This window comes from Leopardus geoffroyi, chromosome B1 (genome assembly GCF_018350155.1).
Source record: "Leopardus geoffroyi isolate Oge1 chromosome B1, O.geoffroyi_Oge1_pat1.0, whole genome shotgun sequence".
Taxonomy (NCBI): domain Eukaryota; kingdom Metazoa; phylum Chordata; class Mammalia; order Carnivora; family Felidae; genus Leopardus; species Leopardus geoffroyi.
In genome coordinates, this window is record NC_059327.1 from 149,142,932 (window position 1) to 149,160,402 (window position 17,471).

General features: G+C 37.7%; 1 protein-coding gene across 7 annotated transcripts in view; it reads left to right on the forward strand.

Annotated features, from left to right (window-relative positions):
• The window catches only part of LOC123595901 (sulfotransferase 1 family member D1-like), a 42,925-nt gene that overhangs the window by 19,298 nt on the left and 6,156 nt on the right, over positions 1 to 17,471 (forward strand). For 6 of the 7 annotated variants that reach the window (XM_045473829.1, XM_045473830.1, XM_045473831.1 and 3 more), the window contains 4 exons: positions 132 to 289; positions 9,500 to 9,625; positions 10,433 to 10,530; positions 16,536 to 16,662. In XM_045473829.1, the coding sequence (XP_045329785.1) occupies positions 142 to 289; positions 9,500 to 9,625; positions 10,433 to 10,530; positions 16,536 to 16,662 (499 nt within the window). In that variant the 5' untranslated portion in view covers positions 132 to 141. Of the gene's footprint in view, positions 1 to 6; positions 31 to 131; positions 290 to 9,499; positions 9,626 to 10,432; positions 10,531 to 16,535; positions 16,663 to 17,471 lie in introns of those variants that run through there. The other variant, XM_045473835.1, reaches the window with a different exon arrangement.

Sequence of the window (17,471 nt, forward strand, 5' to 3'; positions counted from 1 at the left end):
GTAATGTGATCTAAAGCTGCTGCATCTATAGTAATGAAATACTAATTTAATAAAATATCAATTTATTTTACTTTGATTACTGCTATTAAAACAAATACTTCTTAACATGTTCCTTTTTGTTTAAAATCTAGTTTCTGAAAAATGGACAAGAAGCTGGATATCTTCAGGAGGGAGTTAGTGGATGTTCAGGGTGTCCCCCTCTTCTGGAGTATTGCTGAGGAGTGGTCCCAGGTGGAGTCATTTGAGGCCCGACCAGATGACCTTGTGATCTCAACCTACCCCAAATCCGGTAAGATCTTTTTAGTTGTTTGTACTCGCTGATTGGTTATCGATCTGTATGTGTAAGCCCACTGATCTCATCACTAGTGAAGGGAACACAGCAGCAGTTGCTGGGACAGTTTTGTCTGAAATCAGATAAAACTCACTTTCGATTCTAAAAGATCTGCCACTGAGTAGGGGCTAATCTGAGGGAAAATTAATGCCATTGTCTTATTTTCCTTTTTAAATCCAAACAAAAATGATGAAAACTGCATATCTAAAATGATTTAGGTACATTAGATTATTTACATATTTATATTCCTTCTATGCATTTTAATGTTTACATTATTCATTGTAGTATTTTAAACATATTTGGTAAAATATTTTATTATTTTAAACACTTTATTATTATTTTAAACACATTTAGAAATGTTTTGCTATAATGTTAAACAGCTGCTGACCTCAGTGTTAAAAGCTGCTGACCTTCTCTGATCTCAGAAAAAAGAACTTAACATGACTCAATAAGAATCACTAATTTTTATTTCTCCAGATGTTTTTATGACAGTCTTCCAATTCATCCAGTGATAGATATACAGAGAAATATCAGAGAATGAGTTTTTATTGCCTTTTATCCACTTAATTTACTTGAGCCCATAATCAATCAAGTGTTCCAATTGCTAAATTCTCTAATGTCAACTTTCCTTTATATTTCTGCTCCATTTCTTTTTTTTTCTTTTTTATATAACTTTATCTATTTATTTTTTTGTGAGGGAGGAGCAGAGAGAGAATCCCAAGCAGGCTCTTTGCTGATGTCAGCACAGAGTCTGACACAGGGATTGAACCCACAAACTGTGAGATCATGACCTAAGCCCAAATCAAGAGTTGGTTGCTTAACTGACTGAGCCACCCTGGCAACCCTTTCTGCTTCATTTCTGAAAGGAATTGAGAAAGAGAAGGTTTTAATAATTACATTGACTACTAATTCTCTATTTTATAAATGTTGAAATTACTTCATAGGGCTATGTAAAAAAGCCTGGGAGGAAACACCTGAGTTTTTGGAGATTCTAATGCCAAAATCATAAACACTGCATGAGAACAAAGAGCTCTTATCAGAAAACAAACAAATGTACAATACAGACTTTTGTAGGAATAGAAAACAAGCCTATTTGGGCAAAAGCTAGTTTTTTCTTTCTTCTTACTACTTACATTGCTCTCTAAGCAATTTAGCAGACCCAAATTGTTTGGAATGAAAACTACTTTGCATTTCCTGGTTAGGCACAAGTTTAGAAAAGGTAGGGCAATTACTAAAAATGTACATGATCTTTTGTTTTTGCTATTTAAAAAAATATATTCACAAGCAGAAAACCATTCGGATGATCTTTGGAAGGCACCATTATACAGTGCTTCATTTGTGAAAGTGCTTTTTGAAGCTGGATTTCTTTTGACGTAGTGAAAGCTAGGTGGCTAGCTGGCTACATGTAAAGTAATTGAATACTCTGTGGTCACATTTTGTCTTTGATTTTTTTTCCCTTTACAAGCTGTTGAAAATGTGTCTTAATGTTATTAATATATCAGTTCCCTGTAAATTTTGAGAAGCCAAGCTAACTTATTCCTTATATGAGGCAAATCATGTGCTTTAAAAAAAAATTATGGAAAATAAACATTTCCAATTTTAAGCATAGCAAAAATAGTACTTTCCGTCAGATCTCAATGGCCACAGTTTGAATCATCCATTGACAGGAAATAAAATGTGTTATATTTTGGAATTTAGGTCTCTTCTTCCCCATGAATCTTTGCTTAAGCCTAACCCAGATCAGGCAACAAAATTTTCAAGGATAGTATTAAGTTGACTCACATTTTTCTTAACACTGTAATTGTCTGTGTTCGATGGATGAGAGAGATAGTCTCACACTCATGATTCAGGGACAAGAAGCAGAAAGAATTGTCTATGAGAAAGAACTAAAAAGGAGGCCGAAAGTACTCTCAATTATGGAACCAACCCAAAGGTGCATCCTTGTGCTGTGGTAGGGTCCCCTCCCTAAAGAAAGAAAAAACAAAACAAAAAAACCTGAAGGCAACCTGGCTATAGGAGTACATGACAAGAATCCCTCCCAACCTTGTAACATGAGACCACTTAATCAGACTGCATGTTAGTGTGTTACCATATATGGCAGACAAAGAAGTAAAAAATATACAAAAATCTACACCACGTGGCATTTGGGGGCTGTTCTTCGGGTATGAACCCAACTGAGCCATTCAGACACTAACAAAGTTGCTTCCTGGAAAGAAAAGCCTCAGCGTCAAGACTCTCTGTGCGAGAACCCTGCTACATTTCTTGGGGGCTCTCATCTGGGATTCGGAGACGGTGCATTTCCACCTCCCTTGCTGCCCAGGATGCTAATCTTGGAGCGCCTGGAGAGGTGAGCTCCCCTGGCATCAGCGCGCACCTCGATCCATAGGAGATTAACCTGTCCCGGCGCTCCGGGGCGAGGACCCTGTGTGAGCACAACCGAACCCGTGAGGTCCAGGAACCAGTTGGGGGAACTCCACCCATCAGACTGGTAAGAACCTGGGGTTCATTTTGGCAGACCTGCCACTAAGAGGCAGAAGGGGAGCCTGATCACCTCCCAGACTTGCCCTAGTAGTTCCGCAAGGGAGGAGGAATGAAGCTCCAACTCTAAGGCTTTGGGCTCTGGGGCGGCAGGTTGGAGTCACCATGTGACTATGTATGGGGACTTGTGTCTCCTTCGTTTCCTGGGTCAATGACTATGATAATTAGAGCCAACAGTCTCTGGTTATTCTACTTAGAACGGGGACTTTAAGAAATATTCCCAGGCAGCTGCCAAAACTCCTTTGTTTTGGGGAAATTCCCTGTCTTCTCTGTACTGACATTGACTGCCTTATTCCACTGGTGGAAAACAAAAGAAACCTGGAGGCTGCTCCCTTGTCTGAGCTGACAAGATTTAAATCTAGGAATTTTCTTTTTCTGCTTTCTGCTAGCTCCTCACCTCTTCTGCCTTCCCACCACATCCCCCTCCTGCTTCTGCACCATCTGGGGGGCAGCCTGCATTACTGGTTACTACTTAGCTTTCACTGGTGACTAAGGCTTCTAAGAGTTAAAATTCTGCTAAACGTAGTTAAGACTGATGAAAATAAGGAAGACAACTCTGTATGTAAAAGAATAGATGTATAAAAATATATAAGGAATAAAAATACATTTTTTGTTAAAGGTAAAAAAAAGTAATTTTGTTAAATGAGACTGGTTGGAAAGAAAAGGGCTTAGGTCAAAATCTAAAAGCAAAGGACAGTTGTAAAAGGTTTGTGAAGAAAAAATCTTAAAAAAAAATTTTTTTTTGTGTATGGTCAGGAGGTCTAAGGTTAAACCTTGAAATTATGATAAATTAGCCACTATCTTACAGACACAAGATAAAACCCTGGTGGCCTTCCTGGAAAGGTTAAGGGAGGCTCTAACACCGCTGAGACTGAGACGTTTCTAAAGAGAAATTTGTCCCTAGACTGGCCCCAGATATTCGGAGAAAACTGCAGAAACTGACTGTTGATCAGGAAGGCACCCTGGAGGAGCTCTTATGAGATGCCAATTGGGTATATTACAACCAAGATCAAGAGGAGAATAAAAAAAAAAACAGAAAAGGAGGCTTAAAACAAAACAAAACAGAACAGAAAACACCAATCCCAGGCCTTAGTTGTGGCCTTACATACTATGTCAGACTGAACTTCCCGAGGTCCTGGCACCAAGTGCCATTTATATGGCTGTTCAGAGCACTAAAAATGAGAATGTCCTCAGAGGGGACAATCAAAACGAAAACCCCGTAAGCCATGCCCCTTATGTGGGACAATCACTGGAGATCTGAATGCTCTCAGGGACCTCTATCTGTGAGGGCTCACATAACCAATGTCCCTGGAAGGGACTGATGGGGTTCTGGGGCTCTTCCTGGTGGCTCCCCTAAACCAACTGTTTATCAGAAACCCAGAATGTTGGGTAACTCTGAATATAGAAGGAAAACTAGTCGATTTCCTTCTTGACACCAAAGCTACCTCTTCTGTCCTCCTTTCCACTCCAGGCCCACTATCCAAATGCACCGTGATGATTAGAGGCATCTCCAGAAAACATAACTAAAATTTTCTCTCAGCCTCTGGGATACATATGGGGAAAACTAATTTTTTTTTTCATTCTTTCTTGATAATACCAGAGAACCTTACTCCCTTGCTTGGAAGAAACATTATAACTAAACTACAGACTATAGTGTACTAACTCCAGAACACATAAACAGTTATGTGAGTTTTGGGGAATTACTGGATATTGTAGGCTATAGACACCAGGGGTCAGGAAAATAGGTTGCGTGCTATCTCAATTATTAAAGGAGACTCAACCCTACCTACTCTCCCAAGAAAATAAAATGGGGTCTGAATCATAGACACTGTCTCCAGCCCTTGGAATGGTTACACACAGAGCAGGGAAGCTCATAGAGCTAAAAGATCATTAAAACACAGCACCAGGCCTTTCAGTGAGGGAGGGACTTATCAAAAGGCCCAAAGGATGTTTACTGGAAAAAATTTGTAAAGGACAGTTTACCAAGTAGTATCAGCCTGTGAAGTATGTCTTACAAACAATCCTCTCAACCACAAACTTGCTCTCCCAGGCAATCAAGGAACTGGAGGCTATCCAGAAAACACTGACAATTAGGTTTCACTCATTGCCAAGGTCAAAGGAATTCCTACATCTGTTGGTATGGGTTGATATTTTTACTAATTGGGTAAAGGCCTTCCCCTGCAGGAGAAAAAAGGCACAAAAAGTAATAAAAATTTTGCTTTGTAAATAATACCCAAGTTTGGCTTACCTAAACATTTGTAAATTAATAATGGTAAATGGTGGCCTTGACTCTTTCTCTAGTTGAACTTCTGGATCTTGGAAAAGTTTTACACCTCAAAGTAAAGCAGACTGTCTGCTTATACGCAGCAAAACTCTAAATAATACCCCACAAGCATTAGATGCTTTAAAAAAATATTTTGATTAAGTTAGGACCAAACTCTTGGAAATAGATCCACCATGACCACTTACTGCTCCTGCTTTTCCATCACCTGGGTTATAAAATATTCCCTGACATAAATTGTTTACAAAGTCAGGGTCTCTCCTACATTGATTGACAGGTTTGGGAACTGGGACATTATCTTAAGATGCCATTTTGTAGGTCAGTATAATCTTTACTGTGTGTTTTTCTCTTTATGTCTGCTAATGTTTATGCCACCTCATGCCTGTCAGCCTTCCTGTAAAACCATGCTGTGGGCCACTCGACCGACCCTTGGGTAGACTCTAACTGCTGAACCCCTACACCATCCCTTATCAGCTTGAAGAAGCCAGAGCAGTCATCATCCCTATTTTCTAACAGCAGTTACAGGCCCTATTCCAGGGAAGAAATAAATAGGGAAAGAGTTAACATTAGGCAGGGAGAGATAAGGGCCATTCAGGAGGCAGACTGCAGCTACAAATGGGAGGCTGAAGAACCAGATGGGGTTTTCTCCTTATAAAATCCCTTATGGGCACCCTCTCCCCATTATCCAATGCATATGGAGGGATCTAAATGAGGTAGACAATCTAACCCAATCTAAGGCAACAGATGCAAGCCCCTGGCTGTACCCTAACCACCTTACTCCACTGGGTCAGGGAGCGATTACCTGTGAATCTGACCACAGACGCTCACCCCTTTAAACCGGGAGAGGCAATATAGATAAAGAAATAAACTGTCCACCCCCTAAAAGCCCCCTGGAGGGTCCCGTTCATTGTCATTTTGTCCACCCCTACCGCAGTAAGGTAGGCAAAGTGGGTCTCTGCATTCACTACAGCAGAGTGAAGCCAGCATCTCGAAACTGGGAGTGCATTCCTGATCCATCAATGCCATGCAAGCTGACCATACGGAAGAAGCAATCTGCAACTCCAGAGGCTCTGGGAGACTGCAGCCCTGCTTTAGTCACTCTGGAAGCTGACTAATCTACACATGGCAGAAGCTTGAGGAATCGACAGTCCAGTGGAACAAAAGACTGTCCTTATTTTCTATATGTTTCCTTACTGTGATGCAGTGTCACACCTAGTTTCTTTATTATGATTCTTGCTCTGTTCTTTGCCTTAGTATCAGCAGAGGCCGACCCGGCCTGGCTAAAAATGTGATGAGAGATTTCCGTGAACACTCACCTTCCTTTTGTGCATAGGATACTTTGTTGGTTGGACCAACATGGGAAAACAACGGCCATAAGAGACTAGAAAAGTAGATCCCCACAGACCTTAGAGTAAAACAAAATACCCCAGTCCTACTGTCGGGGTTTGGCTTCTCAAAAGCTCAATTATTGGGAAAAAAAAAACTGTCTTGCTTAGTGGGGAAAAAGTTCATCGTCATCTCTGTTCAATACTTCACATGCCTAGGCCAAAGCTTTTATAACTCAACTGCCTGAAAAACCCAATAGTGGGGGGGGGGGGGCCAGATCCCCTTGAGCCAGATCCCCACCCCTTGTCTAACTTCTCTTATCTCTGAGAGACCTGGGACAATGTCATGCAGCCATCAAATGGCAGGCCACAGGTGGACTATACTAGATATGTGGAAGGACAGCCTATATATAGTACTTCCCTCAATCTGGGCATGGTCCTATGTGCTGGAAACTATTCATCCATCTTTCTTCCTACTCCCACTTGCCAGAGGGAAACATTTGGTGGTCAACGTGTATGGGGACAGGGCAACTCAAATGAAGTGGTGTGCCTTACAAATAGGCGATTAAAAATATAATAAATGGCCTCCCGAGCATATAATCCACTATTATGGCCGTGCCACTAGGGAGAGGACGTGTCCTGGGGCTACTGCCTTCCCATTTACATGCTAAACCACATAATCAGACTACAAGCAGTTATAAAAATTATAACCAGTAAAACTCCCAGAGCTCTTAACTTACTAGCCAAGCAGCAAACCAAAATGTGCAATGTTATCTATCAAATATTGCTCGGACTTAAAATATTGCCCGGACCTGCTTGCTTCTGAGGGAGGTGTTTGTAAAAAGTTTGACCTAAGCATCTGCTGCCTACAGACAGATAAGGAGGAAAAAGTCATAGAGGAGATCACAAATCAAATGAGAAGGATGGCTCATGTCCCCATCCAGACCCGGAACAGTTAAAATTCCAGGGAGTTATTTGGAGGATGGTTTTCAACTTTCCAGGGATTCAAAACTCTCATAAAAATTATCCTCCTAATTCTGGGAAGTTGCTTACTCCTACCTTGCTTAACTCCTCTTGTACAGTCTGTCTCCCGTTTCACTGAGGCCACAATTTTAAAAAAGACGGCCACTCATGTAATGATGTTATGGAAATATAAACCTCTAAACCAAGGTGATGCTCTTTGACCCAAAATAGAGGGATCTGAGCATCACAGGGGGGAATGTGGTAGGGTTCCCTACCTAAGGAAAGAAAGAAAAAAAAACCAAAAACTGAAGACAACCTGACTATACACGTAGGTGACAACATCGCTCACAACCTTGTAGCATGAGATCACGTCATCAGACTGTATGTTAGTGTGTTACCATATATGGGAGACAAAGAAATAAAAAAAATATACAAAACACTACACCACGTGGCATTTGGGGGCTCAGTTCTTTGGGTACAAACCGAACTGAGCCATGCGGGCACGAATAAAGTTGCTTCCTGGAAAGAAATGCTTCGGTGTCACGATTCTCTGTCTGAAAATCCTGCTACAGTGCAGGTCAAACTTCCAATGTCTATGCAGTGCATAGATCATTTAATGTAATTTTTAGTTTCTAACCATGATTATTCACTTTAAAGACTATCATTTATTGCACATTTGGTAAAGAGGAAAGGGATGGGAACAGTTAAGAAGATATTTTTCTCCAAACTTATATTTACTTTCTAAAAAAATTTATTTATTTCAAGAGAGAGCATGTGTGCATGAGTGAGCAGGGGAGGGACAGAGAGAGAGAGAGAGACAGAGAGGGAGAATCTCAAGCAGGCTCCAGGCTGTCAATGCAGAGCCTGATCCAGTGCTTGATCTCATGAACCATGAGATCATGACCTGAGCCAAAATCAAGAATCCAACGCTTAACTGACTGAGCTATGCAGGCGCTCCATATTTGCTTTTTTAGCACAGCCTCAAGAAACTGATCTTTGAATGCTTTAGACGATTAAATATCCTTACATACAGACTTGTGATAATTTTACCTTCCTATAAATGCATCACAAGTTGAAAATGTATTTTAAACCCCTAAACCACTAAACATCATAGCTTACCCTAGCCTACATTAAATGTGCTCAGAACACTTACAAAGCCCGCAACTGGACAAAATCATCCAACACAAGACTTACTTTGTAATAAAGTGCTGAATTTCTCATGTAATCTATTGAGTACTGTACCAGAGGTGAAAAATGGAATGGTTGCCTAGGTACAGACTGGTTGTAAGGGAATCTGTTTTTTACCCCCGTTCAGAATGGGAGCTGAAGCTGCACTGTCCAGCATCTGGCCAGTATCTGTAGATATCTGAGAGCATCGTATTGCTGACCACTAGACCAGGAGATCAAAATTTTAAATTCAATGTTGGGTTTCTACTGAATGCCTCTGAGTTTCACACCATCGTAAACTCAAAAAAAAATCATAAGTCAAACCATGATAAGTAGGGGACCATCTGTAGTCTCATAAAGATCTGAGTGACTCGATCTACTCTGCTCAGTGAGGATGTATTGTCTTCTATTTATGAGTAGCACACTAGTCACCACAGACACAATTCACAAAGTTATCTTTGTTTCCTCTCTTCACACCTCCACCAAATGTTGAACATTTTTACCTCAAGTATTCTTCAGTCCCAAAGCCTAATAATATCTTTTGATATTAATAAGAAACGTACAAATCGAAATTGGCCACTTCCCTCTCCATTCCACTCAGGAGGGTTTGCTACATAACTTACCTCCTGTCTTTTACATTATCCATGTTTTACTTACTTTTAATGACTTACTTGATAATTATTTTAGTCATATTTGCTCTCTCTCACACATCACACACACATATACACAATACATATGCATATGTTCAAATAGATGGTGGTGTCTCCTATAAAAGGGAGAAGAGAGAAAGGGAATGGGAATGAAGAGCACCTTTCTGTTTCCTCTACCTCCATTGACTCTCTTATACTGTTTTTGACAGAGAAGTGTAAAGTTGTTCCATTTTTTCCCCCTTAGGAACAACCTGGATCAGTGAAATATTGGATTTGATCTATAATAATGGGGATGTGGAGAAATGCAAGCAGAATGCAATATACAAACGAGTGCCATTCATGGAATTGATAATTCCTGGACTGGATAATGGTATTTTCCCTTAATGTTTCTTTTCCCCATAGCAATAAATCCCCCTATTGTTTTGTGGTGTCTGAAGGAGTCATGATAGAATCGATATAGACAGAACTTGGACAGTTGACTCATAAGTGTCTATAATAGAAGAGTAAGAATGCGGCAATACCAATATTATACTCCTCTTGCACCCAAAGATAATATCTGTGTTAGAGGAGATTTTGATGAGAATACTTTTTTCTTAATAGCACAGGTGGAAGTCTTCAACATTTAAATGTTGTACAATCATTATATACAGAAAATTCAGTGTTCGATTCGATATAATATCATGTCTACTTCTTGTTAGCTGATGTTTACAGATTCAAGGAACAGAACAATGGATGGTAATGCATTATTAAAATTGTGTTAGTTATGAGCCTCAAGGTTCAATTTAATCTTATAATTTGAATATAAGAAAGCTGGAAAAGGAATTTGAAATCTTCTAGTTCAATTTCCCCATATTGTAAATAAGAAAAAGAGAAAGATAAATGAAGGAAAAATTTGGATATCTTGACATGGACCTGTTGCTGTTTCCACCTCATCGAGGTACTGTATCTGAGGATATTACAGACAGTTATTGACTGTAATACATGTGAAATAAAACACATAAGTAGCCAGAATATATCAGTTTTGATCTCATTGCAGATTTTATATGAAGTCATATAGCCATATAATCATTTCAAGCCATATAGTGAGTGGGGTTAATGTCTACAAAATCTTAGCTTACATTGCCATTAACCTTTATGATTCCACATTTATAATATAGTTTAACTTTTGTGCTTGTAGGTGTGGAGGATTTGAAAAAAAAGCAGTCTCCTCGATTAGTGAAAACACACCTACCTGTTCAACTTCTCCCTTCTTCATTTTGGAAGAATAACTGCAAGGTAGCAAATTTTAAAGAAAACAAATCCTTATTTGTGTTGAAATTTCTTTTACTAATCATGCAGAAATTACGATGGGCGATTGCAACCCCTGGATAAATAATTGCAAAAATAATAATGTGATCCCTATACCCCAAAGATTGAAAAAGACACCAGAGGACACCAGTGCCATAGATAAATAGACGTAGACTTAGTGCCCAAGCACTGAGACTCTCTCGGGTTTTCTATTCTCTAAAATGCCTGTTTTTCTGTCTAAATCCCTTCACTCACTATCTATTTTTAAATATTTAATATTTAGGTATTTAAATAAATACTTAAAATAAATAAATATCTAATATGTAAATACTCAAACAACTATTTAATATTTAAATATTTAAATAACCCAATAACTGCTTATTCATGAATTCAATATAATTATAATTTACAAATATAGATTTATAATTATATATATACGTATATATATATAATTATATATATATACGTATATATATAATTATATATATACACACATATATATGTATATATGTATATATATACACATACACACACACATATATGGATGTGGATTTAGTTAAGCTTCCTTTTTTAAATAACCATTTTAATTCAAGTATAACATTTAAAAATTTTTTTTTAATGTTTTTATTTATTTTTGAGACAGAGCGAGACCGAGCATGAGCAGGGGAGGGGCAGGGAGAGTGGGAGACACAGAATCCGAAGCAGGCTCCAGGCTCTGAGCTGTCAGCACAGAGCCTGACACGGGGCTCAAACTCACGGACTGTGAGATCATGACCTGAGCTGAAGTCAGAAGCCTAACTGACTGAGCCACCCAGGAACCCCTCAAGTATAACATTTAGAAAAGTACATAAATCCTAGGCATACTGCTTGATGAATTTTAACAAAGTGAGCATACCCATGAAACCAGCATCCAAATCAAGAAATTGAACATTACTAACACCCCAAAAACTCTGTTTTTTGACATTCTGGGCAACAATCCCTGTATTCAAAGATAACTACTATCCTAAATGTTTTCACCATAAATTAGTTTGCCTGTTTTGTCTGTAATAAGAAAGTATGTAATCTTGAATATTTAACTTATTTCATTTAACACCATATTTGTGAGTTCAATTCTTATCATGCTTGTTATCTTGTTTTTGTTTTGTTTTCTTTAATGTAGCCTGCTATATCATATGTCACAAAATGTGGTACCTTGAACAAAAGGAACATGTTAGAGAAGCAAATCTCAGGCCCAATTCAGACCTACTGAATCAAAGACTATAGGGATGAGGTCTAGAAATATGAGTTTTAATAAGACTTCCAGGTGAATTAGAGTCATGCTAATGTTTGAGAACCACTGATATAAGGCATTCCATTACATGTATGTGAGTATTTCACAACCTACTTACCCACAGTATTATTGGTGGTTGTTAGTTGTCAGCAATTAAATAGTACTTCAATGCACATCCTTTTTTTTTAAAGTTTGTTTGTTTATTTATTTATCTATTTATTTATTTATTTAGAGAAAGTGAGCAAGTGGGGGGTGGAGCAGAGAGACAGAGAGAATCCCAAGCAGGCTCCACACTGTCAGCACAGAGCCCAACGTGGGGCTTGAACTCACAACTGGGGAGATCATGACCTGAGCCAAAATCAAGACTCAGTCACTCCTTCAATGCAGATTATTATTTTTTTTAATGTTTATTTATTTTTGAGAGAGAAAGAGACAGAGTGCAAGCAGGGGAACTCCTTCAATGCAGATTATTTTTTTTTTAATGTTTATTTATTTTTGAGAGAAAAAGAGACAGAGTGCAAGCAGGGGAAGGGCAGAGAGGGGGAGACACCAAACCCAAAGCAGGCCCCAGGCTCTAAGCTGTTAGCAGAGATCTCAATACGGAGCTCAAACTCATTCACTGGGAGATTATGACCTGAGCTGAAGTCCAATGCTTAACCTACCGAGCCCCCCAGGCACGCTTCAATTCACATTCTAACAAAAGTTTTCATTACACATGTGTGTACACATTTCTCCTTGGTGTTATATCTTGGGATGGAATTGCTGGATCTAGTGTATACATGTAACCAGCTTCAATAGATATTTTCAAACATATGGACCAATCCACACTTTGACCAGTAGTGCAAGACTTAAAGTTACTCTACATCCTCATCAACCTAAAATATACCTAAAAATATTTAATTTTAGCCCTACTAGTAGATGTATAGTGGCATCTCATTGTGGTTTTTCTTAATATTTCCCTAATGACTAATTAGCTTTACATAGCTTAAATATCTTCTTTCCTGAGGTATCTGTTCAAGTTCCTTGGCCTTTTTCTTCCTATAAGTGCTTCTTTTTTTTTGTTATTAAAGTAGAAATTGTCCATATATTCTGGATACAAGTCCTTGGATGAGATCATTGAATTTTTGTATATCCTAATTCACTCTATTTTTTTTTTCTTTCCTTAATAATGTCTTAAAGAAGTTCTTAATTTTGAGGTTGGTCAATATATCAGTTTTTTTCTTTATTTTTTATTTTTTGGTGTGTGTATATTTGTTTAAGAGAATGCCTTCCCCAAAGTTATGAAGATATTTTCTCTTCTGTTTAATTGTATTGGCTTTATTGTTTCAGTTATCACATTTAGACCTAAATATCTAATACCTATAAGAAAGATGTTCTTTTTTAAATTTCCTCATATAATAGTAATTCTCTCTCTCTCTGTCTTCCTCATGCACACACACACACAAACACACACTAGCATTATTTTATGAATGTTTGTTACTGGTATATGGGCATAAATCTTTTATCCTGAAACCTTATTAAATTCACTTAATAGATCTAATAGATTTTTTGTAGATGCCATTCATTGTTCTATGTAGATGCTCATGCTGTTAGTAAATAAAAAGTACAAAATATTCTTACTTCTATTTTATGAATGCTTTTTGCTTATTATTATTATTGTTATTAATTTTGCCTTATTGAGCTGGATAAAACCTCTAATACAATACCGAATAGGAGTGGTGAGAGCAGATGCGCTTGTCTTGCTCTTGATCTTAGAGAAAATTCATTTCGAAGTATGATGACATCACCTGTAGGTTTTTTTGTATATGCCCTTTACCTGGCTGAGGAAGTTCTGTTCTATTTACTTTGCTGAGTTTTTATCAGGAATGCATGCTAGATTTTGTCTAATGATTTTTTTCTGTACCCATTAAGACAAATCATATGAAGGCACCTGGGTGGCTCAGTTGGTTAAGCATCCAACTTCATTCAGGTCATGATCTCCTGGTTCATGGGTTCGAGCCCTGTGTAGGTCTCTGTGCTGACAGCTCAGATCCTGGAGCCTGCCTTGGATTCTTTGTCTCCCTCTCTCTCTGCCACTCCCCTGCTCGTACTGTGTCTATCTCTTTCAAAAATAAACATTAAAAAAAAGACCAATCATACAGTTTTCCATTATTTTAGTCTGTTACTATGATTAATTATACCAATTGATTTTTTAAATATTAAAACAATCTTGCATAGCTTATATTTAATTATTGATTGTATTCATTTATGATATGTATTAATTTGGTGTTGTCATATTATTGAGTACAACTTGCTAATTTTTAAAAAATAATTTGTATCTTTGGGAGATATTGAACTCTCCTTTTCATTGTAATGTCTTTATCATTAGGGAATAACCCCTTCCTTTGGTACTATAGGGACTAATAAGATGAATTGAAAGGTATTTATTCTTTTCCAATTTACTGAAGTGTTTGGTTGGAATTGGTCCTATTTCATTCTTAATATTTTGTACAATTCACCAGTGAAGCGATCTAAGCCTGGAATTTTCTTCTTCTGGAAGGATTTTTAACTGCAAATTGAATGTATTTCATAGACTTAGTATTATTCAGATTATATACTTTTCTTTACATGATCTTTGGTAGTTTGTAAGGAATTGGTCCATGTCATTTAAACTGTCAAATTTGGGGGGGCACTTGGGTGGCTCAGTTGGTTAAGTGTCCAACTCTTGGTTTTGGCTCAGGTCTTGATCTCACAGTTCATGGATTCGAGCCCCGTGTTGGGCTCTGCATTGACAGTGCAGAGTCTTCTTGGGATTCTCTCTCTCCCTCTCTCTCTGCCCCTCTCCAACTAGCTCTCTATGTCTCTCAAAATAAATAAATAAATTTCAAAAAATTTTTAAAAAATAAGCTGTCAAATTTTTGTAGTGAAGTTGCTCATGATATTCCTTTAACATTCTTTTAATATATGTAGAATCACATTTCTCATCTTTTCATATTTTTCTATCAATTATAGAGAGAAGGATGTTGAAATCTGACTATAAATTTTTAATTTCTCCTTGCAGTTCTGATTCAGCTACCTGTAAGCAAAATTCTTCAATAAGCATATAATCAGTAAACATTTATGGAAGTGCTACTGTGTATGTACCAATATTGTAATTGTCATTATAAATGCAAACACAAATAAGACATTCTCTTCCATCTAAGAGCATGTTATTTTATTTAATTCTTATGAATACTATTGAGCTTATACAAATAAGTCTGTACATGCATTTATGTATGACTTTCTTTTTTATTCAAACTCTAATTAAAACAAAAAATGATAAGAAAGCAAGGATATAGTTTATCATCTTAATTCCAAAGGTAAAAATCCTTAGATGTTTCCAGAAACACATGGTCTGGCTATTAAGAGAATTGGGGCATATCTTCAGGATGGCCTTCTATCAACACTGTGAGAAGTGGAAACAGTCTGCACTAAAGAACTTACATGATGATAGAATAAAATGATTGATTTGTTACCATATACTCCTGCTATTGAAATAGGAAGTTATTGGAAATGTTTATCTCAAGAAATTGGATCAGCAATAGTCTCAACTCTTAGAACTCTATACTCAATCTTTTGAAAAACCTCTTTTTACTCTCTCTCTCTCCTTGCCCCAGAATATGAGAACTACTATCAGTGACTTGGGATTATAAAACTTCCCATTTCTTTTTCCCATAAGTTGGAAGAGAAGGAAGCTGATTCTAATTAGAGAAAATGAAATTTCTTCCTGAATGCATTTTCCCTTAGAGTTATGTTTACTGCATGGGTGGCTGGGACCTCAGGATTATTAGATGTACTTCAGGGGAAAAGTAGGATTATGGATTTCAGTGGACCTCCCTGAAAATCCAATTAACACTGAGACATAATAATGTCATTTCTTTTGGAGAATATATTCAAAATTTCTTTTTTCAAGTAGACTTTAGGACTCTATACATAAAATAAATTTTAATCTCACAGCAAATCACTATAAACAGCAATAATTGTTATGTATCCATGGTCATGAACAAAATGAAGAATGTTTAATCATTACTGATTAAATGTATCCTTATAAAAATTTATTTTCAATTAAAAATAGGGCATTTTTTCAGTTTTAAAAATTTTACTTTTGCTTTCTATAAGTTTTATAATTTCTGTTTCTTTTTACATGTTTTAGTAAGTGATATAGAATAATATTTTAAATTTGAGAACAATATTAGCTCATTTTTGTTAATATAACATTTACTATAATTCTTATTATATTTGATTTTCTGTATTTTAAGAGATGTTCTTTTCAAAAGCTAAGGAGAAACAGGGTGTGAAGGCCCAAATCTTTGCATTAAACAATACATAGTTGTGAATATTCCATATCAGGATATATATATAAATGCTGAGATCAGGACATTGATAGGAGAAAATAAGCATTCTCACAAGACAAGCAAGTTTACAAAATATTAAAAAATATAGGGGCGCCTGGGTGGCGCAGTCGGTTAAGCGTCCGACTTCAGCCAGGTCACGATCTCGCGGTCCGTGAGTTCGAGCCCCGCGTCGGGCTCTGGGCTGATGGCTCAGAGCCTGGAGCCTGTTTCCGATTCTGTGTCTCCCTCTCTCTCTGCCCCTCCCCCGTTCATGCTCTGTCTCTCTCTGTCCCAAAAATAAATAAACGTTGAAAAAAAAAAATTAAAAAAAAAATATAAATGAAATGATGATTTGCCATATCTCTCCACAGATGGTCTACGTGGCACGAAACGCTAAAGATGTGGCTGTGTCTTACTATTATTTCTACCAGATGGCAAAACTGCATCCAGAGCCTGGCACCTGGGAAGAGTTCCTGGATAAATTCATGACTGGAAAGGGTGGGTTCAACTCTTACTTTGCTCAAGGTGTTCTATAGTGAAAAGTCTTTTTTTTTTTTTAATAATTTTTTTAATGTTTATTTTTTATTCATTTTTTAATTTTTTGAAATCTGTATTATTTTTGAGAGAAAGAGAGAGAGACAGAGTGTGAGTGGGGGAGGAACAGAGAGGAAGACACAGAATCCAAAGCAGGCTCCAGGCTCCAAGCTGTCAGCACAGAGCCCGACACGGGGCTCGAACTCACAAACCGTGAGATCATGACCTGAGCTGAAGTCAGATGCCCAACCGACGGAGCCACCCAGGCGCCCCTTTAATGTTTATTTTTAAGAGAGAGAGACAGAGCGTGAGCAAGGGAGGTGCAGGGAAAGAGGGAAACACAGAATCTGAAGCAGGCTTCTTCAGGCTCCGAGCTGTCAACACAGAGCCCAAATGGAGGCTTGAACTGTCGAGCCGTGAAATCATGACCTGAGCCGAAGTCAGAGGCTCAATTGACTGAGCCACCCAGGCTCCCCATAGTGAAAAGTCTTTTTGCAAGAAGATAGAAAGTTCAAATATAAATCTAAAACTAATATGTGCCCAGCACTCTACTAATGAATTAGAAAGACTATAGAAGAAGCCGAATACATAGTCATCTCTTCCCTTTAAGAACTTTTAGGGAATATGTAACACAGATTTTTCAGTTATTAGTCTTGTTTCATTAGTGCTTAGTGACGATTGTTTTCATCCCTTGCTGTGCAGCCATCGTATTGTTTTGATTTTACACATATTTCTTAGGCTCTCTTTTCTCTACCAGTCCCTTATTTTTATTA